This window comes from Leptopilina boulardi, unplaced genomic scaffold (assembly GCF_019393585.1).
Source record: "Leptopilina boulardi isolate dan_hultmark-lab unplaced genomic scaffold, ZJU_Lbou_2.1 LbouV2_325, whole genome shotgun sequence".
NCBI lineage: Eukaryota > Metazoa > Arthropoda > Insecta > Hymenoptera > Figitidae > Leptopilina > Leptopilina boulardi.
This window is the reverse complement of record NW_026137891.1, coordinates 2,753,271-2,774,175: the sequence shown is the minus strand read 5'-3', so window position 1 is coordinate 2,774,175 and position 20,905 is coordinate 2,753,271. Positions and strand designations below refer to the sequence as shown.

Here is a 20,905-nt window from a genome sequence, read left to right as displayed (position 1 = left end):
TTTTTCTACTAAAACTAATTTTTTACTACTAAAACTATTTTTTTTACTATAAATTAATTATTTTTTTTTACTAATTTCTGCAATAAAAAATCAGCTAAGAATTAATTAATTACTTTATTTAGATTTAGAGAGTATAATTAAAATTTAAAGAGTAGATATTAGAAAAATATTTCCATTCAAAAACAAAATAGTTTTTTTTTGTACTTTTGCAATAAGTTTCTATAAATTCCATACTTGCAGCAATAATTGTAGTTAATTTAAAGAAAAATTTATTTTTGAAAATTGCATTTATATTTTTATTTGTATTTATATATTTATATTTATATTCTCAATTATTTATTCTTTATATACTTCTATATACAAGTGAGCTTTAACGTTTCTATCACTGGCTGACTAAACTCGACTACATCTACTCAGTAGTAGGTATATAATGTCTCGCAGAGTCGAACACTTGGAATTTTAAAGTATCAGAATTTTTACCTCATTCTAATTAAATTTGTCCTCATTTCAAAACAAAAAATTTCAACCAGATTAAAAATTTATTAAAAATATTTATCTCAGCTAATAAATGGAAAATGGAATAATTAATTTAATTTTTAAATGGAAAATTTTGTTTTTGGCAAAAATAACTTTTTTTGTGTAAATAATTAAATAATAATAAATAAATAATAAATAATTTATCTCTGAGACAAATAAATATTTTTCTTCTCTATAAGTTTTAAAATTAAATTAATTAAAAAATAATATTTTTTTTGGAATTCGTTAAATATTTTTTTCTTTTTTGTTTAAATAAAAGTAAATTTTTTTTTTTTTGAGTTTACTGTAGAAAAATATTATATGCGGTGAAACAAGTGAAATTCGCATGTGCGAAGCACATAACTACCTCCCGACAATTTAGTTGGTGAATATATTGTAAGAGCCAGTGTACTTGTTCTTTGCTAAGGTACTTGCCTACTTTATGTGTGGCGTGCATATTACTATCGTTGCATGCAAAACCAAAAACTTTACAGTCCGTACCGACATTAGTGCTTGCCCTGCAACCAAACTCTAATTTTGTTTTCATTTATTTTTCTCCGTAATCAGTAAAATCAATCTTCTCAAGACGGAAAAAAAATTCGCATTTCAAAACAAAATTCAAATATAAAAAATATGATTAATCTATTTAAAAAAAAGAAGGTATACTCGAATTCGAAAAAAAACTCTCGTTTTTCAAATAAAAAATAAATATGATCAATCTATTTAAAAAAAAATACTCGAATTTGAAAAATAATTATATTTTACAAATTTTTTTTTTTTCAAACAGATATGGATACAATCAACTTTTTATAATGTTGCTAATTTGACTAATGCGTTACTAATTGCTTTAGCAGACTTACATAAAAAAAAAAAAAAAAATTGCCAAAGAAACTTTTCCCCTCAAAGTAGAGATACAATTAAAAATTTCTCGAATAAATCAGCGGAAAGAAGATTGATCTTTTTATGGTCGTTTTTTAAGATAAAAATCTACTCTTATAGAGGATACCTTATATTCTATCGGGCAAGTGTACGCACGTACACAATGCGTTGGCAAGGGAAGAAGAACATTTACGCTTTCTGAATTACCACCTATTATCCAGTATTCTTAGTGAGTCTCCCACACATAATAGAACTTATAGGTATATGCCTTTTATGCATGAAGAAAAAAAGGAACGAGAAAAGGAATAATAATTAACGGAACGTAGACAATATATATATATATATATATGTGTGTGCGGAATGCCATATATCTCAAGTTTTTGAAAAAAAAATAAACTCTTTGAATACATATATTTTTCACGTCACTTTTGTACGTATTCGAAAAGCAACGAGAAACGCGCTTTATCGAATTGTTTTTTTTTTTTTTTTTTTTTTTTTTTTTAAAGAGCATATTTTAATAATTATATACCTTTTTTTAAGAGGATGCGACATGATTACTAACTCGTTTATACAATTCTGTTTTTGTATATGAAAAGAAAATTCGTCACGCTTACTGCCACTTTATTACGCATGAAGAAAAGAAACTCCGGGAAAAAGAGCGGAGGAAACTTTTTATTATTAATAATAGTCGTATATAACTTTTTATGCTTTATGTAAATAATATTTTACAGAAGTATTTTTTATACGCACAATTTGTAGAAAATTATTTATTCGATTTAATTATTTAATTAATTATTTATTAAATTATTTATTTATATAATAAATTCTTTGTTTCAAAAAAAAAAAAAAAATTATTTTTACCATTGAATTTTGTGTCTAAATAATTTACAAGGTCTGAAGTTTTTTAAAAGGAAAATTCTTTAAACAATTGCGGAAAATTTTTTTATGAAATAAAAATTTTTAATTATTTTAAGACGAATTTTTATTTTTCAAATTAGCATATTTAACAGAACTTTGTTTTAAACGAAATTTTTATTACAAAAAATTTTTATTTAGCCGAGTTTTCATTTAATAGAATTTTTATTTAGCCGAGTTTTTATTTTACAGAATTTTTATTTAGTCGAATTTTTTATTTCACAGAATACTAATTTAACCGAATTTTAATTTAGCATCATTCTCCATCAACGGAATTTAAAGTGATTCGCGTATTTTTCAATTTTAGAATTTCCAATTCACCAAATTTTTATTTGCACGAATTTTTATTTTATATATAGAATTCTTGAAAAGACGAATCTTCATTTGTCCGAAATTGCAATTAAACGAATAAAAAATTTACAGAATGATTTCGGCACAATTTTTAAACTTGACCAATCAAAAATATTAATTTAAAAATAATAATAATAATAAATTTAATAATTTTAAAAATTACACCGAAATTTTTCTGTCGATTTTTTGTTCGGACATTTACAATTTCGGACAAATGAAAATTTCAGCATTTTAAAAATTCTATTAAATATTTATAAAAATAAAAATTCGGACAAATAAAGATTCGGTAAATTTCAAATTCGGACAATTAAAAATTCGAATGAGAATTATGCTAAATTATAATTCGATTAAATTAGAATTATTATTAAATTAAACATTTTGTAAAGAGAAATTTTGTAAAATATGAATTCTGACAAATTAAAATTCGGCACCAAATTTTTATTTTACAAAATTTTTAGATTCTAAATTTTTAATTTTAAAAAATTTTTATTTGACAGAATTTAGCAGAATTTGCATTTAATAGAATTTTAAGTGTTTGGCATTTTTAAATTCCAGAAATTTCAATTCACCGAATATCTTAATTTATTTAAATTTTTATTTTTACGAATTGTTATTTAATAGAATACTTAAAACGACGAATTTACAATTATCCGAAATTGCAAATGGCCAAACAAATAGAAAGATTTTGGCTGTTTTTAAAATTTACGATTTTCTTGATAATTTCCGATTCGTCCAATTTTAAAATTTGCGCCGAAATCTTTTTGCAGGTTATGTTTGTTCGGACATTTGCAATTTCGGTGAAATGAAAAATCGGGCGTTTCAAGAATTCTATCAATTAAGAATTCGTGTAAATTCGAACAAATGAAGTTTCGGCTAATTAGAAATTTTGCCATTTGAAAATTCGTATTACTTTAAAATTCTATGTTTCTATTCTATTATGCTGAATTAAAATTCGGTTAAATTGGAATTGTTATGAAGAAAAATGAGTAAAAAGAAATTCTGTGAAATACTCTCTAAATCTGAATTAGTAAAAAAGTTTAATAATTTGAATTAGTGACTCGCTTTTTGCTTCTCAATTAGTAAAATTTTACTAATTATTAGTAACTTTTACTAACAATTAGTAAAATTTAACTAATTCTAAAGCAAAAAGTGAGTCACTAATTTAAATTAGTAAACATTTTTACTAATTCAGATTTAGAGAGTAAAAATTCTGCCAAATATAAATAGTTTGGTAAAAATGTTGTTAAGCAAAAATTCGTGTAAAAGAAAATTCTAAATGTTAATTCGAAAAATAATAATTTAATAATAATACAAGGTTTGGAAATAAAAATTTGGATCTCTCTCTCTCTCTGGGAATAATGAATTAACTGTTATTTTCTGATAGGAGGATCTTTTTTTTGAATTCAACCGAGCGAATAAATAGTGGTAAATACAGTTTATTACCCAGAGCGCAGACTTCGTGATCACGGGAGCAGGTAGGCGTAAAAATAATATTTGTAGAGGCAGAACGATCGGCCAGGATATGTGTGTACATATATATATATATATATAAACGATGGCGTCTTCCTTTCTTATACGGGAATATGTATGTGTTAAAGGAGACGAGAAAATGAAATAAGCACCTATTTCGCACGGCTTTCCGCTACCGGGTGTTAGTGTTCAGATCCAGAAAACTGGCGAAGGCGATGCCGTGCAAATAAACGCGCGCAACCGTGACAAGTAAACGCCGCAGAGGAAACAGATTCCATTATCCTTTTATCGCGACTTGGTTCTCTTCGACAGCGAGAGAACAAGAGAGAGAGAGAGAAAGAGAGAGAGAGAGAGAGAGAGAGAGAGAGAGAGAGAGAGAGAGAGAGAGAGAGAGAGAGAGAGAGAGAGAGAGAGAGAGAGAGAGAGAGAGAGAGAGAGAGAGAGAGAGAGAGAGAGAGAGAGAGAGAGAGAGAGAGAGAGAGAGAGAGAGGATAAATCAATTTTAGAAAGACAAACGACAGTAAAATTACTGCTAATTTCACCCCCCCCCTGCCCCCTTCTTTATTATTCTCATACGCGCGAAATTATATATGTGGCGCAAATGTAGATAGAAAAATGGATTATATCTTGATATAATTGTAATCTTGATTATACGATATTATCGCAATTTTATTTTTTTATTTACATTTTCATTCAGAAATTGTAGATACAGTTAAGAAAATTTTTTACTAATGATAATTATTATGATAATTATATATTAATAATAATAAGAATTTTTAAATGAAAATTTCTCAAAAATATTTAAATTATAAAGTGGAGAAGAATTTTTTTTTTTTTTTAATTTTACATATGAAAGAAAATTAAACTGAAAAAAAAATTTATTTGATTCAAATAGTACTCGATTACTGCTTGCTTATTATCAAATAAATATTTATAAAATATATAATATTATTTATTTAAATAAAATTTTATTTGGTTCAAATAAATGTTTTATTTAAAATAAATAAAAAGTCTAGTTGGTGCTGAGACAAATATATGCGTATTTGAGTCAATTAAATGGTATTTGTTTTAAATACAGAAATTATTGATTTAAATACAATTTATTTAATTCAAATAAAAATTATTTGATTCAAGTAAATATTTATTTGATAATAGTCAAGTAATCGAGTATTTTTTTTCAGTGAAAATAAAAAAAATAAATTAAATTTGCTCTTAATTTTTCACGAAAATTAAAAATGTTAATTAAATTCATGGACCTCGATTTCACATATTACGTAATATTCCTATATATATAAGAAGTTATAGGTAAATGATGTCTCGTTTCCGTTCTGTGCAGCTTGCACCAAATGCTTTCTCTCCTTTCTTCACCAAGTTTCAATCACGGTTTTGTATTAAAAAAAAAAAAAAAAAAACCTCTCTCTGTGTCCTAAATATTCCCCAAACGTGTTTATTACTGAAAAAAGTTTTTTTTTTAACTCTTTATGCGAGAGTGTACAGTGCGCAAAAAGAAATATATTACTTATAATTGTTATACTCGACGCGTGCCGGGTGTACACCAGAGAGAAGGCCAAGCAGATGTTTATTGAAAATGAGATTTTGCAAAAAAAAAAAGAAAACACGAACAAATTAATCTTATATATGTATAATTAAGAGAAAGCTCGTCCTCTGAATTTTTGTTCAGATTTTGCTAAACGATGTCAAGTTCGTATTTAAATTAATGAAAAATAATTTCCATGGAAAAAAAGAACAAATTTCAAAATTAATTAAAAAAACAGCGAAATTTTAACAAAAAGAATTTTTTAAAAATTAACCTGACAAGTTAAATTTAATTTAAATTCTAAATCTACACCCAGAAAAATGTTATATTTTAACCAAATATAATATATTTGGCTTAAATAAAAGTATATTTTTCTCACAGCCTATTTATTTGGCGTAATTAAAATTTTTTTTTTAAATCAAATAAATATTTATTAGCAATAAAATTGTACGGGTAATAAAATTGTTATCATAAATAATTATTAAATGTCAACAATTTTATCAATTATTATTATTTATTATTTTATTAATTAATTATAATTGATTTCAAATAATTGAAGATTATTAAAAATTATTTTTTAAAAAAAAAGTATTAAAAAAATTATTTAAAAAATTATTTAAAAAATTATTAAAAAAATTATATTAAAAAAAGATTATTAAAAAAAAAAAATTATAAAAAAAGATTATAAAAACCAGTTGTCAAAGCCTATGAACATGCACTTCAGTGCTCTCATCCACGCTAACATTACAGCAGGGTTAAATTTCAAATTTCGAATCGTGTTGCCAGCTACAATGTAGACCACAGCCTTCAAATAAACTACTATTCGTGAATCATCTTTTTCATGCATATCACATATCCTCATATTAGTGTCAAGTTTCTGTATTTTAATTTTGATTAAGGTGTTAAGAAAATAAATGTGGTTTTACAGAATAAAGTTCTTTCTTCATAAAGAAGATACAAAAAATAATTTACCAAAATTTACATAAGAGGTTTAAAAGAGAAATATTTTATTATGGCGTTTATTTGTGACAAATAAAATTTATTTGAAGCAAAAAAAAAATATATATTTGTCTCAAAGTCTAATAACTTATTAATATTTGTTTTCAATAAAAAAAAAATTTATATTTAGCACAAATAAAATTTTTATTTAGCGCAAATAAAATTTTTATTTAACTCAAATGAAATTTATATGAAAGAAATGAAATTTTTTACTGAACTCAAATAAAATTTATTTAAAACAAATAAAATTTTTTACTAAACTCAAATAAATATTTATTTGGCTCTGATATAAATATTTCTCTATATTATTAAATAAATATTTATTTTTATTAAATAAATATTTATTTTTATTAAATAATTATATTATTAGTCAATTAAATAATATTTGTTTCAAATACAAAAATTATTACACCCAGAAAAATGATTTATTTGAACTAAATAAAATATATTTGAGTTAAATAAATGTATATTTATCTCAGAACCTACTAACTTATTTATTTGGCGTAAATAAAAATTTTATTTGTCAGAAATAAATTTTTCTTTGGCTCAAATAAATTTTTTATTTCAATGAAATAAAATATATTTGCAACAAATAAATGAGTTAGTAGGCTCGGAAACAAATATACCATTTCTCTGAGAGTTGTTTTAAATAAATTTTTTTTTTTTTTTGATTTAAAATAAAATTTTCATTTATGACAAATAAAATTTTTATTTACAATAAAAAAGTTATTAGACTCTAAAACAAATATATATATATATATATATATTTAACTAAAATTCACTATATTTATTTCAAATAAAATATTTCTCTTCTTATAGTCAAGTAACCAATTATATTTGAATCAAATAAATTTTTTTTCAATTCGGTATCGAACTGTATACCGATAATTTAAAGCAAGATTTTAAATTCCATAACAATTATCTAATACTTGTTAAGTTTTTTGCTACAACTTTTGAAATTATATAGAGAGAGGCATGAAACACAATGTGTTATTGGAATTTTTTTTTTTTCAAAGATGAAAATGTGATATACTAACAGGTAGATATTAAAGAAGAACATATATATATGTATATGCATCTGCACGTTCCAAAAGTGAACATGCATTTTAACATTGAGTTGGGTTAAAAGGAGTGCAACCATGATAAGATCTCGCAGTAGCCGCGCGGCACCGGCTGGACAAGATAGAATCAAACCAAACGAAACCCTTTTGCTTTGGCTTTCAGCCACCTTGCTCGATTCAGAAACCATCCCACCTTATATATATATACGCACAATAATATCACCATCTGTGCGTCATTAGCTTAAGCGATACAAAAACAGTCTGTGGTCTCTCACCTCATATATGCATCAACTTCCAATAATATAAGCCGATTTACTCGCTTCGCTTCTCCTTATGGGTATATCTTCCACTGCCTTTTTAATGCTTTAACGACATTATTACACACTCAACCGTTGTCATACACCGTCTTCAAGAGGGGGGGAAAAAAACACAATTTCTGAAACATAAAGAGAACATTTATTTAAGCTTCATGTAGATTAATTAATTGTATTTAATTCTTTTTTATTAATTTTTATTAATAAAAACAAATTTAATTAATTGAAATGGTAAATTCAAAACATTTAATAATAATAATAATAATAAATATTCTTTAATTTTCCTTTTTTCAACACGGATAAAAGCTTTATCTGGAACAGCGAAAGGTGTCAGAATAGCAAAAGTTTTAATATTGCTTCAATTACATCTTTTATTATTCTATAGTGAAAACTTTCGCTCTAACTTTTTTTTTTTCGTGAAATATATTTTATACTAAAGAAAATAAAATTTATTTGATTCAAGTATAATCGATTACTTAACAATTATCAAATAAATATTTACTTGAACCGAATAATTTTTATTTAAATTAAAGAAACCGATTATACTTGAATCAAATAAACTTTTTTATATCCTACAGAAATGTTTTATTTAAACCAAATATAATATATTTGAATTAAATAAATGTATATATATTTGTATCAGAGCCCACGAGGCCATTTATTTGGCGTAAATAAAAATTTTATTTTGTCATATATATATATATAACATTTTTATTTCAAATAAAATTTATTCAGCACAAATAGAATTTTATTTATGCAGCAAGTAAATATTTATTTGATTCAAATAAAATTTCATTTGTGCTAAATAATTTTTGTTTCAAAGAAATAAATATTTATTTGTGCCAATCAAATTTCTATTTGTGCCAAATAAATTTCTATTTCTGCTAAATAAATTTATTTTTTTAAGAAATAAATATTTAACTCTTGCGAGAAAAATATACATTTTGTATAAACAAAAATTTTTTTAATTTATATTTTTGCGTAAATAAAGAAAATCTAAAAAAATAACAATTTTGAATAAAATTAATAACAAGGTGTTCATGGATAAATAAATAATAATAAATAATAAAATTAATATTAAGGGGAAATTTTTAACAACAAAAATTCCCATTTCTCTTTCAATTGCTTATTCGAAGAACTCGACTTTCGGTAATTCCTCGCGCATTCTTTTTTTTTAACATACAAATTCAAATGACTCTCTTGTTTCGAAACAAAAAAAAAATTTAAATAACGAATAAACGATACCTATTGGAACTTCACCTTTAAAAATGATGGGTATTGAACACTCACATCAGCTACCGTTTGAGTTGAGAACGGCAAACGTATCGAATTTCAATATAATTCGACTTACAAAACAGAGTAATTGTTCATATTTAATTTATGCTCAAGACTCTTTTTAAAAAAAAAAAAAAAATAAAATAATAACTGAATGAGAAATAATATATTGTACGTGGTATAGCCACCCACGATGCATATATCACTGAACGAGAACGATGATGACGATATTTAATGACAATATTATACCTAACGTATATTAAGAAAAGAATATTACTGAAAAGTAAATGAGTCTTCGTCTTGCTTCATTTTTTTTTTCATTCTGACAGCATTTCTTTTTTTCATCTACATCCGTTGCTTTTCAATTATTTTTTTTTTTTTTATGTTGCGTAAACTTATGTCGTCTTATTTTCACTTGCACTGAAAAAAAAAATTTTTTTATTTGATTCAAATAATCGGTTACTTGACTATAATCAAATAAATATTTACTTGAAACAAATAATTATTATTTGATTCATTTGTTTCAAATACAGAAATTATTGGTTCAAATACAATTTATTTAATTCAAAGAAAAATTATTTGGTTCAAGTAAATATTTATTTGATAATAATCAAGTAATAGATTATTCGAATCAAATAAATTTTTTTTTCTGTTTATTATATTTAATCATAATTATTATTATATTGTTATTAAAATGAAGGTAAAGAAAAATTTCTCAGTTTTTTAAATCAAAGATATATATTTCCTCGGAAATATAATTTTTAGTTTTTATTTAAATTCAGAAATTTAATGCTTATATTCTGGAATATAAAAAAATATTACACGAATATCAATTTTAAAAATTTTTAAACAAAAAAAAAAACTCAAAAATCAAGGTGGAATAATTAGAAAAATAATTAGAAAAAATTATGCCACAAAAGGCGTAATGTCTAATATTTAGAAAATATTTATTTTTATTTATTCATAATTATTTATTTTTTATTTATGTTAATATTATTGAATTGTAAATTTTTATAATTTAAATTCTTTTTCTAAATTTGAAATTTAAATTATAAACACATGCTGCCTCTAGTGGTGAGAAAATAAATTATAATTTTATACATAAGATAAAGTAGATTTCTTTTATTCATCATTTCGATGATAAAGTAAAATTTCAAATATAAATTACCGACAAAGTTAAAGAGGAACAGTTGCTTAACCTCAAATAGAACTGATTGTCATATTGACGTAGTTTGACATATAATAAATGGTATATGCAATTGCGCGCTGCATATGCATTAAAATTAAAGTAATATTAAACAGTATCAAAAAAGGTGAAAGATGGCCTACAATTTTCCTGGAATGCCTGCAACACCTATGCCACCAATGGGTAAATATTAATTAATGTCATCACACCAAATTTACCTCTAAATTCAACATTTTTTGCGACAATTCGAAAATTATTACACCTTGATATTATTTAAATATAAATTTAGAAAGAATATGAAAATATTTTTTTTACGAGGCATTTTTTTAAATTTATTATTAACCTTTATTTTTAGAGATGTCAATGAGAAAAATACCACTGATTTTAGAGAAAGGGAGGGGTTACATTAAATTCTTTTTTTTTCTTAAACAGGCATGGGTGCAATGGGACCTTTAGGCCCAATTCCTGGTCCACAAAGTTTTATGGAATTAGCTAGTCAAGGATTTCCTCCCCTGCCACCATTACCTTTGCCCGGCATGAATGATTCTCCACTTGAATTTAGCACAAACAAAAATCAACCTCCAATCGTTCGTGAAAGTACTGATGAAAGTAATGAGAGAAGAATTGAGAAAAATGATAATAATCGTAAGGAACGTGATGCAAGGGAAACAAGAGAAAATCGCGACAATAGTAGAAGGTTAATTATTTTTATAATAATTATTAGAAAATTAATGAAATTGATAATAATTTTTCTTTTTTATATACAGATCGCGAGGAGATCGAAACGATCGACGTGAAAGAGATCGAGACAGGCGTGATGAGAGAAATGAACGCGATAGAAGAGATGAAAGACGAACAACTGAGGAGAGAAACAATGCAAATTTATCAAATAATAGTACAACATTAGTAAATTCAAATGGAAATGAAGTTACAGGAACACACAATGCAACGAGTAGCACAACAACAACAACAACAATTGGAGCTCAAATTGAACCATCGCCAAGTGTTTGGAGTATAGGTGTTGGTTATCCAATGATGGGAATGGGTCCAATGGGTCCAATGATGGGTGAAATGACATTGGGACCTCATATTGGACACGCTCATGGTTATGGACCAATGGGAATGAGTATGATGTCACATGAGGGAGCAATAATGAGTGCACAAATGCTTGGTCCAGAACAAATAATAACTGATACTGCAGCTCAATTAATAACAAGTGCATTACCACCACCACCATCGCCATTAACACAAAACACCAAAGAAATTATACATTGTAAAAGTTGCACATTATTCCCACCAAATCCAAATGCACCACCACCGACTACAAGAGAAAGACCGCCAGGTTGTCGCACAATTTTCGTTGGTGGTGAGGAAAATTTTACATGAACCATAATTTCCATTTCTTTGAATAAATGTAATTCAATTATTTTTTTTTAGGATTACCTGAAAACATATCGGAGACAATTATACAGGAAATATTTGAACGTTGTGGAGAAATAACAACATTGCGACTATCGAAGAAAAATTTCTGTCACATACGTTTTGTTTTAGAAGCAAGTGTTGATGCAGCAATATATCTATCGGGATATAGAGTAAGAATAGGATCAAATGGTGATGCTGCCAACACAGGTAGACTTCATGTAGACTTTGCTCAGGTGAGAATTATTATTTTTGAAAAATGTTTTTCATAACGAATGGAAAAATAATAAATAAATTATTATCTAGGCAAGAGACGATCAATATGAATGGGAGTGTAGACAAAGACAATTACAAAGAGAGCAACGTCACAGGGAACGAGTCGAAAAAGAAAGACAAAGACCACCTTCTAGTCCACCTCCAGTTGTTCATTATACTGATCATGAAGCGTCAAATGTTTGCGAAAAAATTAAACAAGACGACACCTTCATGAAAGCCGTACAGGTTGGGAATTTGAATTTTTAAATTCTAAATTCTCTATTGAAAATTAGTAACTAAAGTGTTTTTTTCAAGGTTGTTGTTACTTGGCTTGAACGTGGAGATTGTACGAAACGAAATGCGAATACATTTTATTCAATGATTCAATCAACAAATTCTCATGTTCGTCGATTACTTTCCGAGAAGGCATTGTACGAGGAAGAATTGCAGAAAGCAAAGGAACTCATGAAGGGAAGAATGCAAGGACTTTTAATACAATGTATGTTGAAAATATTTTTCTATTTATTTAGATTAGCTCTAGTACTGTATATCTTTGCCATGTTTGCAAATCCATATCAGCAATAAGTAACGATTTTTCTGGTAAGTGTCATCAATAGCAAGAGATCGAAGCGTCATTGGACAAAGTCAGCGCATCAAATCTATGACTTATTTTTTCTTTTCAGACAACATCTTTCTTTATTCCAAAAATTCAACGATTTGACAATGAAAATTGGTATTTTTCTGTTTTACATTTAATCTTAATGCGGAATTTCAAAAAAAAAAAAAAAAAAAAAAAAAAAAAATACAGGGGTCAATTAAATTAATCTCTTGGGGAGGGAGAATTGCATTTTTTCAAAATATAGTTGCAAACCAAAAAAAAAACGCACGTTGCATGTGATTTGGGTCTTGAAACAAAAGCTTTGGCTAAAAAAAATTTTTTTTTTGTTCTAAAAATTCAGTCTTATTGAAAATAAATTGAAATTTAATTTATTGTTTTAATAATTTTTTTTTGTAAAATATCTCTGAATATAAATTTTTATATTTGCTCCATGCTTTTTTTATATTTATATATATATTGTATATTATATTTTATATATCATTGAGTGAAGTTCAGAAAAAGATAAGGTGACGTGCGCTGCTTATAATGTTAAAAAAAGAAACTAGGAGAGATAATTTAATATAATTAAAAGAATATTTTTAAATGTCTCGACAAAAAAAAAGTAAGGAATCTTTAAGAAAAATAAAATGCGTAAGACAGTATAAAATAAGGTACATGGTTTGGCGCTTTGTGCTTTCAAAAGTGCATTTCAAAAAAAAAAAAAAAAAATGTCATCTAGAAGAGTTCGCGGGAAAATTGGAGTTAAAAAAAAGGTGGGTGAAGAATGCTGACTTCCGGTTTTAGGTACCAATCAACCAACATGGAGATACCGTTTTTTTTTTTTTCAAAAAATTTTACAGATACTTTCCAGTTGCATGTTAAGGATTAACAAAAGGTGTTGGGACATTATAAATAAAGACAATTTTAAATTATAATAAATTTCAAAAGAAAAAAAATATTAGTATCCTTATTAATATTTCAATTTGTATTTGTATATAATAATTTGAAATTGTCTTTTAATTTCGGCTTAAAGATGGAGAATGCAAATGAAAATCATAATAATCGGTACTGAGAATTTTTTTTTCACATTAAACGATGACTGTGACTGTGCTTTGAAAAAAAAATGACCACGATGATGCTCCAAAAGGCATGCAGAAAAAAAATGATAATTAAAAATAAGGTAATTAATCTGTTGAAAGAATCTTGAAGTGATTTTTAAAAAAATATGATTTTTTAAATTTCTTTTCTGTTTTATTAACTGGTAAAGAAATTTTTTTTTTCAAGAGAAATATTTTTAACAAATGTTCAACAATAACTTTTAGATAATCAGAAACAGATGAATTACCATAAAGATGTTTAAATTTCTGTTTTTAGTTTCTTTTTTTTAACTTTTCTATTGATAAACTGCTTTTCAAAAGAAAGAAAACACGAAACCAATCCATTAAAAGAAAACTATAATTCTTTTTTTGCAATATGAGAAATTATTTTTTTTTTTGTTTTGATGAATTTGCATATTTTTTGGATAATAAAATGGGAAATAGATCAAATTAGAACAAATTTAGTAGAAAATTTAAAGCAGGGTGTACAATAGAGGATTTGTTGTGTTTTTGTATGCGACATGCGACATCCGTGTCATCGACAGTCAGTCAGATCGAACGAGTTTTTACTGCTGCCAGCCACAAGAAGGTTTGGGATCACTTCACCAAGGCACAACGGAAGAACATTGAAATGTGGAAGAAACAATCATCGGTATGTATTTGCATTAAGATTTCGAAATTTTAGCGTTTTTTTTGCTAAAAGACAAAAACAAAAAAAACATTTATAAGGACAGAACAAATTGCCACATCCAAGTTGCATCATATGAAAATGTTATCATACGCAAGCAAAATAAAAAATCTTGCCTCATACGTTTCATCCCACTCTCGTTTGTTTTGTTAAACAAAATTTTTGAATGCAGTCTCATGCAGGTAAGTGATTAGGCAAAAAAGAAGCTTTCGGGACAGTCAGACACACGCTTTCTGCTACAATTACAACTTTTCTCGGTAATAGAAAGTAGTAGAACAAACAAAAAAAAAAAGAATAAGACAAGAAGAGGTAACAGTAGAAATAAAATGAAAAAAAAATAATCGTAGATAATTAACGCACAAGGTAAAATAACATTAAAGTTTAGAATTTGTAAAATTAAAATTTTCAAAAACGTGGCATGGATTCCTCAAGGGAGTTAGCAGCTTTCACGTTTCTTTTATCGAAAATAATATTTCTGTACTTCAGAGTTTAAGGATAGTAAGGTAAGATAATATCTAAATTATAAAAACTTGAACTTCAAAAAAAAAAAAAAAAAATTACCTGGAATGTAGGAATTAGGCCTCTGAAATACAGAAAAGGGTGTGTGTTCGTGCAATGCTTCAAGTAAAATTAAGTTTTTGTACAAGAATAATTAAAAAAAAAAAATTGCTCCCAATTAACGCAATAAGCATTTAATGTAAATGATGCATGTATTTATCAAGACTAATCAACATATTGAGAATATGTACTAAAGTATTTTTCAAAACAACAGGAAATAAAAGCAGTTCAATTGGAAGATGCTCTCATGGAAGGCGAGGGAGAAATGGAAGTTTCAGATTCCGAGGATGAGCCACAACGAAAGAAGCAAAAAAATCTAATTGACAATCATGAGGATATTGAGAGAGTTCAAATATTAAAGGAAGAAAATGACAGTTTGAGATGTCAACTAGAAGCATACAAGAACGAGGTACAATAAAAAAAATCATTTAAAAAATTCGATTATAGAAAAAAAAATTACATTTTTATATTTATTCAAACAGGTGGATCTATTGAAATCAGAAACAAAAAATGAGATAGACGGCAAAGAAAAGCAAATGAAAATGTTACAGCAAACATTAAAAGGAATGCAGGAACAATTAATGCAATCGCGAAAACAACAAGCTCAGGACGATCAAAAAATAAAGGATCTAATACTAAAATTGAATGCCACGAAAAAAGAGGAACCACCTGAAAGTGAAATAATAACATTGGATAAAGATGATGATGTTAATGATGAACCAAGAACACCAAAACATCTAACATCATCTTCTGGATCAATTCAAATTACACAAAAAGATGCAAAACTTATAGGTAATTTTCTATCTAAAAAGAAAATTATTATTTTTTAATGAAACTAAAGTACTTTTTTTTCTTATTTTAGGACTTATTGCGACATTTTTACATATCCATCCATTCGGTGCTAGTGTCGATTATGTTTGGTCGTATTTACAAAAAATGGAACCGGGAATACGACCAAATGAAGTGGAATTATTAATGCAAAGATTTCCACAAGTATTTAAACAAGAATTATCAGGAATTGGTGCCAATATGGAAAGACGTTGGCAATTCTCGGGTTTTAACGCCTATCGAATACACTAGTTTAACGAAAAAAAAAAAACAAAACAAAGCTAAAACACCAAGCAATTATTATAATCCCAAAAAGTTGATCTCTAGGGATTTTTATTACAACTTAAAAAAATTATAGTTTGCCATATTAGTACATAAGGTATGCATGTTTAGTAAAAAAAAAAAAAAAAAAAAAAAAAAAACACTAAATTGTGTTTTAAAACGATGTGATTTGTGAGATGAAAATGATGAATGAAGCGTCATTCTAGTCCGCACTTTTAGACGAGTGTTTCGTTTTTAGTATGATTTTCTCTTTAAATGAAAAACAAAGTTCCCAATTGCAAAACACTTATACACAAAAAAAGATTGATACTTAGTTATGTTGTAAATTTAAAAAAAAGTATTATTAAAATGACGCTCCTTAAAAACTTACTTAAATTTACAAATCTTATAAATCAGTTGAAATGAAAAAAAATATATATTTATCTTTTATGTTTAATGAAAATTTATTTAAAAATATTTTGATTTTTAAAAAACGTTTTTCTTGCCCTCGAATGTTTTCGAAAATAATAATTGTGTTAACCTTATACTAATTAAGTATTTACGAATTATATAAAAAAAAATACTAAACATGTCAGAGAAAAAATTTTAAATAAATTGTATTTAAAAAAAAGGGGCATCAAATACGCCCGTACGAATTGTTTGGAAAAAATTTAATAAAATGTTTGGTTATTAACAAGTTACTATATTTAATTGAGTTATTTTTGAAACAAATTACCTTGAAACAAAAGATTTTGTTATAAATTAAATTTTTCGTACAAAACAGTACTTAAAAACGAATTTTTTTTTCAGTAATTATTCCTAATAACTATTTTCAAAGGGGGGCAGGAAAAGGGGGTTCCTGTTTTATCCCTGATTGAGGATTATAATTAATATTTCATTAACTTTTTAAACATTTTGTATGTTCTGTATAGATCTGAGGGTTTGGCGCCAACCTACGTGATTAACATAACCTTAATTCTAACGACTTATAAAAACAAGAAAAATGAATTCTTATTTCGTTTTAAGTATACATTTACTAAAAAATGTTAAAAAATTCCAAAATAGCAACCGAATGTGAAAAAAATAGTTTTTATAACTCACCATTTTAGAAAAATGATCAGAGCCAGTAGCACGATTGAAAACTATCTCCAATTTTATGACGAAGTTCGTTTGTTTGACACTTTTTTCATTAAATACACTTGTCACTTTGAAATATATTCACACAAATACTACAATTATGTACATTTACTAAAAATTATTGACTAATTAGTAATAAAACTGTTCTCTTAACACTTTTTCCAATTTTAACGTGAACTTTTTTGGCGGTTGAACAGAATAATGAGTCGAAAAAAATCGTTCTCTCGATATAGGCCTATCTCGATAAGAACACTTCCATGATTCTGATTGGCTGGCTTAGAACTTATCCACCAATCAGAAAAATCGTGACGCTAACTTCAGGTTGGTGATCAAATTTGAATTTAAAAACTTCATTTCCGATGTATAATGAATTTAATTTAAATTTAATAATTAAAAAATGTTTAAAAATTAATTAAATTACAATTAGGGGTTATGTTTAATGTTTAATGTTTTAAGATGTGTTTAATTATTTAATATTTTAATTGTAGAGAAATATTAAGAATTTGTTTAATTTAATACAAAATCGTATATTTTTGAAAATTCTTTATTAAAATTTAACAAAGTTTTGTACATTTATTAATAGGCTAAATATTATTAACTTTTAGCCTTAAAGTGCAACGAGAGTTTGAATTGTTTTTACAATTCAATAAATTTTTAATATATATATTTGTTATTATATAAAGCTCGAAACAAAAAATTTAAAAAATAAACGAATTAATGACAGAAAATAATATATTAAAAATGAATATACGAAGCATTGAGCTAATATAATAATCGGGAAAAAGTTTTTATATATAAGTTTGATTCGCATTGTTTTTTTTTTTTGTAATTAAATTTGACAGTTGAAAATAGTTTTCTTTTAAAATATTTAAAGTTTAATGTATGAAAATATTTGTAAATTTTTATTTAATTAAAGGTACATTCCATTAACTAAATAGTCTGCGTCGTGGGCATATGGTTCATGTCCACGACGACCTCTTCTTCTAACTACTCGTAATCTACATGCTATTAAAATAGCCATAACTGCAGAAACTGATAATCCCAAAACAAGTGATATTACTGCTCCTTTTGGTCTTAAATTTTCATTAACGCTATTATTATGACGAAAATGCTGAGCGACCAAACTTTCTTTTTTTGTTTCCTTTAATTGTTCTTCCGATATCTTATGATCTACTTTAGAATCTGAAATAAAAATAAATTCTTAGTTATATTTAGAATTAATTTGTAAAAACTGTTTAATTATATCTACTTAAATTTTAATTAAATTATAATTCACCTTTATTAATTTCAATAATTTTTATATTTGTCTCTGCCTTGACAATTGATTTTGTCTTTAAAGAATCTTCATTATTCTGACTTTTATCTACAATTTTTGTATTTTTCCCATTATTCTTTATTATATGGCTATCATCAATCTTTGTGACATTTGTATCCTTTCCGGAAATCTGAAATACACTTTATTAATAAAATATGTTTTTACATTAAAAAATAGACTACATTTTTTTAAACTTTAACGAAAAATTTTTTACGATAATAAATTAATTAAATATTGAATTATTAATGTAAAATTGATCTTACTTTACAAGGTTGAGGTGTTGTGGTCGATTTTGTTTTTTCTTGTGAAACTTCAGGTTCAATGTGCTGCTCAAGCTGAGGAACCGAAGGTTGAGGTGGTTGTTTTTCTTGCCAAGACTCGTGATTAGATTGTTGATAATACGGTAAAAATTGTCTATTTTGATCTGTATAAACTCCACTGTTTTGGGAAATTAATAGAATTAATTTTTTTTTTTAAATTAATTATTATTTTTGAATTACATACCCATCTGACGGATTTTCATCTATAATTCCCGGTCTTTTATGATTGAATATATGAGATTGTTCTGAAATTCAAAAATTTAATGAACTATAATACTAAAATATTCTGCATTTAAAAAGAAAAAGAATTCTTACGTTCATAAACAGGATTATTCTGCTCATGATAATTATAACCACCGAAATTTTCTTTATTTTGATCATAATATGGCTGATAATTCCATGGATAATTCTGTGATCCAAAATTTGTGTGCTGAGATGGATTGTCTTGATCAGCTAAATAGGGAAGATTTTGTTGTTGTGGAGGTATTCCTTGATGTGTAGATCCGGAAGATTGCCATGATTTTGAATTACTCTCTTGTACATGACCGTACATGGGTGCATAAGATTTATGATGCTGGAGCATTTGTTGATATCTTAAGACATCGGGTAATGAGGGAAGCATCGGTTTTTGTTCAATTACAGGCGGCGATGTTGGTGATGGTTTTTCCGTTGGACAATGAAGTTCAGCTCCTTCGTCAGAACCATCCGGACATTGAGGAATTCCATCACAGACATTATAAATTGCTATACAATCGCCTGACGTTCGACATTCAAACTGATTTCGACTACATTCTAAAAAAAAACTTTCATTTAAAATTTGATACTTGATTTTAATAAATTTAAATACTCATACCAATTTTAACAGGTGCTGGACTCGTCACAGTGGACGTTTTCGTTATCTGCGTAGCTGCAACCGCCGGAAGTTCGTTGTAGGAATATTCCTTAAGGCCCGGATTAGTTTGTTTTCTATTTTTGCAAGAAAATATAATAAATTCAATATGTATATTAATTATTTATTAAAGTATTATTATTACCTGAGCGATTTAAGTTCATGTTCTGGAGTTTTTCGAACTTGCTCTTCTAATTGTAAAACTGTCGGCGGTTTGTAATTTGTAAGCACTGCACTGCTATAATTAGCGTGATCTGTAAATTTGCATTTAAAATCTTGAGGAGGACCACAATGGAAAAGATAACAGCTTCCCGGCTTCTAAAAGGTAAACAATAAATAAATCTTAATAATATAAGCCAATTAAAATTTTTCATAAAAAATATAATTAACGTAAAAAATAATTAATATAAATTTTTGAATATTAAAACAATAATTAAGTTTGAATTATATTTAAAAACAAACAAAAAATATTTCAAAAACTCACTTTTTCTTCAAAAATGAAAACGTCGCACTGATCGGTTACACAACAAAATTTAATGCACTCATTTTCTGAGTTTACATCAATTTCTGTTAAATATTTTGCACCCATTTCTTGTGAATCCAAGGTTCTGATAATTTTATCCCTATGAATAACAAAACTATCGACGCATGTCTGCAATTCGATATCAGGTAGCTTTTCATTTTTTGTTATAATACTTTCACCAAATAAAAATTGAAATAATGTAAAAATATTAATGATGACATATAAAACTCGATAAAGCATGTTTTGTGTTACAAACTTCTGAGTGTTAAAGTACACATGCTCTCAATTCCTTCTAAAACCCCCACACGCGATCGATAATAAACGCCGCCCTTAGAAAAATTGTTTTTTCATTTCTTTTTTTTTGCAACGTTTATCAAATAAAAATAAAAAAAAAAAAAAATTACAATATATTACGCATTTAGTAAAATCTATATTATTATATATTTCCAAAACTAATTGAAGGAGCTAATTTAATTTTGTTGAACGTTCTAATTTAAAGAAAACCAATGCGCTT

The 20,905-nt window shown here is 26.1% G+C and overlaps 2 protein-coding genes across 3 annotated transcripts in view; one reads left to right on the top strand and one right to left on the bottom strand.

Moving 5' to 3' along the window:
- The window catches only part of LOC127284444 (ecto-NOX disulfide-thiol exchanger 2), a 135,204-nt gene extending 118,836 nt beyond the window's left edge, over positions 1 to 16,368 (top strand). Inside the window, exons 1-10 of one of the 2 annotated variants that reach the window (XM_051309880.1) lie at positions 10,517 to 10,686; positions 10,936 to 11,200; positions 11,271 to 11,869; positions 11,941 to 12,158; positions 12,229 to 12,423; positions 12,493 to 12,676; positions 14,418 to 14,524; positions 15,333 to 15,527; positions 15,601 to 15,910; positions 15,981 to 16,368. In XM_051309880.1, the coding sequence (XP_051165837.1) occupies positions 10,638 to 10,686; positions 10,936 to 11,200; positions 11,271 to 11,869; positions 11,941 to 12,158; positions 12,229 to 12,423; positions 12,493 to 12,676; positions 14,418 to 14,524; positions 15,333 to 15,527; positions 15,601 to 15,910; positions 15,981 to 16,198 (2,340 nt within the window). In that variant the 5' untranslated portion in view covers positions 10,517 to 10,637 and the 3' untranslated portion in view covers positions 16,199 to 16,368. Of the gene's footprint in view, positions 1 to 10,516; positions 10,687 to 10,935; positions 11,201 to 11,270; positions 11,870 to 11,940; positions 12,159 to 12,228; positions 12,424 to 12,492; positions 12,677 to 14,417; positions 14,525 to 15,332; positions 15,528 to 15,600; positions 15,911 to 15,980 lie in introns of those variants that run through there. The other variant, XM_051309881.1, reaches the window with a different exon arrangement.
- A 1,593-nt stretch (positions 16,369 to 17,961) lies between these two features.
- LOC127284490 (uncharacterized) lies at positions 17,962 to 20,890 on the bottom strand. The gene is made up of 8 exons (XM_051309935.1): positions 20,353 to 20,890; positions 20,014 to 20,186; positions 19,833 to 19,945; positions 19,295 to 19,771; positions 19,164 to 19,224; positions 18,923 to 19,097; positions 18,621 to 18,789; positions 17,962 to 18,526 (listed from the first exon to the last, which is right to left on the bottom strand). The coding sequence occupies exons 1-8, from the start codon at positions 20,629 to 20,631 to the stop codon at positions 18,255 to 18,257; spliced, it is 1,719 nt and encodes a 572-aa protein (XP_051165892.1). The 5' UTR covers positions 20,632 to 20,890; the 3' UTR covers positions 17,962 to 18,254.
- Positions 20,891 to 20,905: the final 15 nt, after the last annotated feature.